The sequence below is a fragment of the Sturnira hondurensis genome, unplaced genomic scaffold (assembly GCF_014824575.4).
Source record: "Sturnira hondurensis isolate 20B ecotype Veracruz unplaced genomic scaffold, ASM1482457v3 Scaffold0016284, whole genome shotgun sequence".
Lineage (NCBI taxonomy): Eukaryota > Metazoa > Chordata > Mammalia > Chiroptera > Phyllostomidae > Sturnira > Sturnira hondurensis.
Window position 1 is genome coordinate 2,151,821 of NW_028088915.1, and position 6,750 is coordinate 2,158,570.

Consider the following 6,750-nt stretch of genomic DNA (forward strand, 5'->3'; position numbering starts at 1 on the left):
ACAGAGCTTCCACGTAACTTGTCCTTCCTCCAAGTATTTTTAAGATGTTATGTAATGTGAGCCGAAGAGTATCTACACATGGCATTCATTCAAAAATACACAGCAAGCTTTCCTCTGTGAATTTGGAATCCATCTTGGGAGATTTATCAGGCATTTGAAAGGGAAATGTCTCCTAAATGAGCTAGAGAAAGCAATGAAAAAGAAGGAAAGGAGGCCAAACATGTCAGGGTCTGGTCTATTTTTTCCATCAACATGTGCTGTTCTCATTAATGGGAGTTTCTCACACACTCAGAAAGGGAACAGGTCAAAGTGTATTTTGTTATACAGCATTAAGGTTCATCCAAACATTTTAGGGATTTAGTAAGCCACAAATTTCCTCCAGATTATAATCATCTTTGTGAGATAAAGTACTCATGATCTAAAACATCTTTGACCTTTGAAATATTACCAAGATCTTTAAAAAACTTTTTTCCAAATACTAAGGCAAATGCTCTCTGTCAGATGAGATTGAAAACATTGCTCCAACGGTACACCAAAAAAAACTTCTATTTTCTTGTGGGTCAAATAATTAGCTAATAGATGAGAGGTAGGCAAAGGCCCATAGACCAAATCTAGTCCACTGCTTGTTTCTGTAAATAAAGTTTTATTGGATTGCACCTCAGCTTAGTCATGTACACATCATGGCTGCTTTCACTTTGCATGGCAGAACGGAATCATTGCAACAGAGATCCCGTGGCCATCAAAAACTAAAGTATTTACCCACTGGCCCTTACTGAAGTTTGAACATTCCTGATCTAGATCATTCTCTTATATAGAAGGAATAAATTCTGCTTGAATAATAGGTGTCTATCAGATGCCCAGAGAAAGTAAAAATTGTCCATGTTATTAAACTCAGAGACTTTGCTGATTGAAACAGAAATGAGGATATGGAGATAGAATTAGTCAACTGGGAGGTAGGAGTGAGTTAGTTATTCATTCATTCATTCCACATAATCCACCACCACTACTGTGGTAAGCATGGGCATTAGAGTGTGAACAAAACAGGTAAAGCCTCTGGCCTCAGAAAGTGTAAAATCGATGAGGAAGACAAACGGTGCCCACTTCATTTAATTTATTCATTCAGTCACTCATTATCTGTTATATGCCATAAAATATTTTAGGTACTGGGTATATGCCAGTTAAACATACAAACCATATGCTCTAATGAGAGAGATACTAAATACATGTAAAAATAGCAGGCAATGCCCTGGCTTGTGTGGCTCAGTGGATTGAACGCAGGCTTGTGAACCAAAGGGTCCTTGGTTTGATTCCCAGTCAGGGCGCATGCCTGGGTTGCAGGCCAGGTCCCCCGTGCCAGGCACCTGAGAGGCAACCACACATTGATGTTTCTCTCCCTTTCTCCCTCCCTTCCCCTCTCTCTGAAAATAAATAAATAAAATCTTTTTTAAAATAGCAGGTATCGATAAGTGCTATGGTGAGAATATTAATTAAACCATGTGAAATTGAAATGTTTTAATAGGCCAAAAATGGCTGAATATTGGCAATTTTATATGGTTCAACCTATCAGGGAGATATGGTAGAGAGTGACTTTTGAATGACTTTAAATCGTGGGGTCTGAGACAACTTCACTGAGGAGGTGACATTTGAGCTAAGACTTGTACAACAAGCAGCATCCAGACCTACAAAGAGCAAAGATTTCCAGGTAGGAAGGGGAGTGGCTTGTGCAAATATCCTAAGGCCAAAATAAGCTTGGCTTGTTGGAGGAAGAGACAGAAAGCCAGAGTGGCTGGAGCAACAACACAGTCTGTGGGGAGAGAGGGAGAACATGTGGCTGGAGAGGTAGTCAGGGCTAGGTCAGATGAGGTCTTGAGGTTAGAACAAAGATGCTGAGTTTAATTTGAACAGTAATGGGAGGTTTTTCAATAGAAAAGTCCCATGATATGATTAATGGCTTTCGAAGTGTTTTCATTCCCCTCGTGTGGAAAATATTCGACTGTGAGAGCAAGAACTGAAGCAGGGGGATATGTTAGGAAGTTGTACAGTTTTCTGCACCAAACAAGATAAATGCAAGGAAAGGTGGAGAAAAGCAAAGAATCCGAAGATGTTTAGGAGTTGAAATCAACAGGAGATGGTGACCACATGGATGTAATTAGAGGAAAAATGTGGGATTAGGGAGAATGCCTAGCTTTCCAGTTGAGTACCTGGCGGGATGGCTGTGTGACTCATAAGCTTGTGAACAGCAGAAAGGAACCAGGTCTTGGGGGAGATTAGAGATATGGTTTATAACCTGTATAGCTTGAGTCATCGTTAAGATACATCATTGGCTGCGCTGAGAAGTCTGGGAACTCTGAGGAGAGGTCTGGGCTGAGCTGTCTTAAATCATTAAAGGAGAGATGGGAAGAGAAGTGAAGGTGAGTACAACCCCTCGGCAGACGAGATGGAGTTCAAGAGAAGGCTGTAGTGGCAACTTGTCCAATTGATGAATTCTGTGACCCGGTGTAGTCGCTTCATCTTGTGTGCGCAATTCCTGCATCTCTAAATGGTATGGTTAAACTAGATCTGGGTTTCTCAGGCTCTTCCATGGAGGTGATCCAGGGGCATGGGGAGGGTATAGCAAAGGCCAGGTATTCAGAGGTCTGCTCCCTGTTAACTCCCCTTTGCTGTCAACTTTTTCCCTAAAATAATACCTATGAACATTAAATCTTGTATTAAACATATTGCCAGGTTTCTTCTCAATTCTTTCTACCCGAGGTTTACTAAATTGTCATGTTCTTTTTTTTTTAGTACACTAATTATATTTTTCTTGATTTAGCTGATTTTGAACGTTTTCTTTGCGTGAAACTTTTTTGTTTGTCTTTTCCCAATATTCCAGAGTGTCACTGTTGGAAATTGTTGGTGTCTTTGGGTGGGAGCTAGATTTCTTGTATACCCCTTAACATAGACATTAAATTACTGGTAAAACAGCCAATAGCACCATTCACTGCTTTGATTTTCCACTTGACAAAATATACCTAGGATGTCAAGCATAGTTGAGAAGGTTTATGACCTGAACTTGTATCCCTGCAGCAGATCATATCTTGAAACAGTAAATTATGGTGTCAGCAGATTTAAAAATTGTTCTCTGCAATCGTTTTTCATGAGCAACAGGTTTGGCAGAACTCCAGGCTGCATACCTGGAGCAAACATCTGAAAACATTCCAGGTAACACAGGTTCGAAAGCCTTTCCACTGTTATAAATGAAGCATTCTGCTCATTTGTGAATTAGAAAAGGGCAGTGACAGTGTTCCTTTCCCTTATCGAATGGGGGGGGGCTCTCACCTCTGGATTTCTAAAGCATTGTACGGATGAAACTCCTATCACATGCAACTCTGTACGGCATTAGCATATACATCTTCATTCTGCTGGTTGTCCCATTTATAAGCTCATGTCGTATATCTTTGCTTCTCCCACATACAATAGATAGAGACTTACTGTTGGCGACTCAGTGGTTCAATGAATCAGGATTAGCCAAGAAAAGCCTCATTGTAAACAATCAAGGAATATAAAATTCAATTCATAAACACTATTCCTTTTATAATTCCTTACCTCAGGAAAGGATTACACAGTTAAAAAGCTGATGAAATTGCGCTTGCCAAGAAGAGGTGAGGACAGAATGAACTTGGCATACCCAAAGTGGTTGATGGAAAAATATATCTCTTTGCCAGGTCTTGCCACTCCAAATTTGGGAAACTTTACTTACTCTAGCAATAAAGTAAACTTCACTTATGTTAGGAACACATTTAGAGGGAAGGCAACATTATTACTGATTTTTAAGTGGATTAAGATTCATTAAAAAAGACCTTTGGAGAGCTACATCTTCAAAATTCATCACCATCACACACATTTTTAGAGCTATGGCCCACATTATCCATTTGTGTAACAATATTAACAAGTTAATCACCAAAAATAAAATTTTAAAAGTAGTCTTAAGAAATATTTCAATTTTAAGCCCTGGCTGGTATGGCTCAGTGCATTGAGTGCTGTCCTGCAAAGCATGAGGACGCCAGTTCAATTCCCAGTCAGGACACATGCCTGGGTTGTGGGCCAGGCCCCAGGCATGGGGCGTGCAAGAGGCAACCACGCATGATGTTTCTCTCCCTCTTTCTCTGGCCCTTCCCCTCTCTCTAAAAATAAATAAAATCTTTCTTTTTAAAAAGAAATGTTTTAATTTTAGAAATAGACTACCAATCCAGTCAAAGAAATAAAGAATGAAATTCATTCTAAGAGCAGCATCATAAGAACATTTACCATTTCCTAATTACAAATCAAATTTAACCCACAAACAGAAGAAAACATAACTGACAGACCCATAACACTTTCTGTGCCTTTTTATCTAGAAATCTTTAGAATTATTTAACAAAAGCAAAAATCTATATGCACAAAGATGTTCCTTGTGTTGTTGATAATACAAATCAAGGCCTGGAAACAATCTAAGTTTTCAACAAATGATAATTTAGTAAACAACGTACACCAACATTATGGCGCTTTATTTACTCATTGAAATCATGGTTATGAATGGTGGGTAACAACATGAAAATATGTTTGATATTTACCTGAAAAAACTAGCAGATTCTAAAATGGCACATACAATTTGATGTACAACACATATAGATGTAAAGTTCTAGAAAGCAGGATGGAAGAATTTAAAAAAGGAATATCATTAAGATGGGTATTGGCTAGTTTTCCTTCTATTGGCTCTTTTCTATAATATTGTTGCTTTGAAAAATAAGAAAAGTAGATAGATACAAAGGCAGAACCCATGAGAGGGAAATAAGTACTAGCTAATTAAGACAAGATAAATGTCAGGAAAAGAGGTCCAGTAACACATACTTCTATTCTAGTCTGCATTTAGTTCCAATGGAATCATGTTTTGGGGTAGATATTCAGGGTAATTTGACATCCTATAGAATCCCTTTAGAAAAATCCCTCAGTTTCACTTTTTTTTTCTATTTTAAAACTTGCCCAAAGTGCTTTTTGCTGGGAGATGCCATTTGGTGTTACATTAAACCTGCGAGTGCGTTGTGAGCTCTACTGAGTCAGCTGAGACCCAGGTGGAGGGAACACGTGAAATCTGCCACTTTGAGCTCCTTGGTTCTAATTTTCCTGGGCTCCTGAGAGATGCAAAGGTCAGAGTTCAGCTTTTTAGGAGGATTCAGAGAAAGACCTCATTTTGTAAATTCTACACACTCAGTACTAAGGTCAGCTGGGTTTTTCTAGCTTTTGCATGTTTGACCTGGGGAGAAGGAGCGGTCAGAGGAGGAACACATTTCCACAGAGTGTTAAAAGAGAGCAGGAATAATGTTTTCTGGAAAGAGTTTGCTTTGCTAATCTAAAGTCCCCAAAAGTTTGCTACATCCCCTCTCCTCTCTTCCGCACCCATGAAACACAACAATAAAGATGAGGACGGGTCCTGTGAGTGAGCTGGTGTCAGGAATCATTTCAGTAAAACTGTGCACACTCTCATTAAAATGCACCGCATTCGTCTCTAGGAGTGAAACAAGACTTCTCACGCCTCCATTCGCGCAAGTGTTGGAGTTGTTTCCCTATCGAAGCGGGAGTGCTCCTCCACGCAGATCGGGTTGTCACTGAAAGCCACCACAGGCAATGCACTTCGCATCCAGCGTTCCTTAATTGGTGTGGGGATGGGGGTGGGGAGGAACTTGGCCATGAACTGAAACAGTGATGGGAGAGAAAGAAAGCAGGCCTACCTTAAAACTTTCCAGTCTTTGAGTGGATCCAAGTCAGAGATTAAGGAATCCATTGTCTAAGAGGCAGCTGAAGGCGAATCCAACCCGAGAGGAGGGGTAAGGGGGTGGGCGCAGGGGAAGGAACCGGCCCGCCGGCTTCTTGGCTCAGGCCAGCGCGATGGGGCGCCCAGCACAGCTCTTCTTACTTCCAGGATTGATAAACACTTGTCCTGGCTTTTCTCCACCCCCCAGATCAATCTGGCGCTATATTCCTTCCCAGCCCCGGCTCATTTCTCCACACCACCTTTGAAAGCCCTTGTAATCTGTTCCAACTGATCAAATTTGACCTTTTTGTAGCCCACTTTATTCCAAGCACAGCTCTCCGTTAAATCTCTCTTTATTAACACCGTCCTCCTTGGCTTTCTTTTGGAACAAACACAGCTCAAGCCCGAAGCCTCCAGACTTTACCCGCAATCATTTACAGATTACTGCAAGCTGCAGCCCTCTCCCCCTTTGGGGCATTCCCGCTGCCTCGGAGACCGTGCTTTCATATTCCTGTCGGAAGACCGGTTAGGTTTCTTTCTTTCCTTTTTTTGCGGTTCGGGTTCTGGGACACCAGCCTTGGGCTCAGAGCTTCCCTCAGGGGCTGTAACGACATGACTGTTAGGGTTTGTTTTTTAAAAATAATTTGGAATGGAGCCGCTAACCAGCTCGAATTTACTGTGTGTTTNAGCTGCAGCCCTCTCCCCCTTTGGGGCATTCCCGCTGCCTCGGAGACCGTGCTTTCATATTCCTGTCGGAAGACCGGTTAGGTTTCTTTCTTTCCTTTTTTTGCGGTTCGGGTTCTGGGACACCAGCCTTGGGCTCAGAGCTTCCCTCAGGGGCTGTAACGACATGACTGTTAGGGTTTGTTTTTTAAAAATAATTTGGAATGGGGCCGCTAACCAGCTAGAATTTACTGTGTGTTTTCCGGCGGAGATTTTGTTACACTGCTTTCCCCCCTCCGTTCTTTCTTGTGTTTTTT

The 6,750-nt window shown here is 41.3% G+C and overlaps 1 protein-coding gene across 2 annotated transcripts in view; it reads right to left on the reverse strand.

Moving 5' to 3' along the window:
• Window positions 1-6,182, reverse strand: part of CELF2 (CUGBP Elav-like family member 2) — a 504,761-nt gene extending 498,579 nt beyond the window's left edge. For both annotated transcript variants that reach the window (XM_037065950.1, XM_037065951.1), the window contains exon 1: window positions 5,748-6,182. In XM_037065950.1, coding sequence (XP_036921845.1) covers window positions 5,748-5,800 — 53 coding nt within the window. In that variant the 5' untranslated portion in view covers window positions 5,801-6,182. The remainder of the gene's footprint in view (window positions 1-5,747) is intronic.
• Window positions 6,183-6,750: the final 568 nt, after the last annotated feature.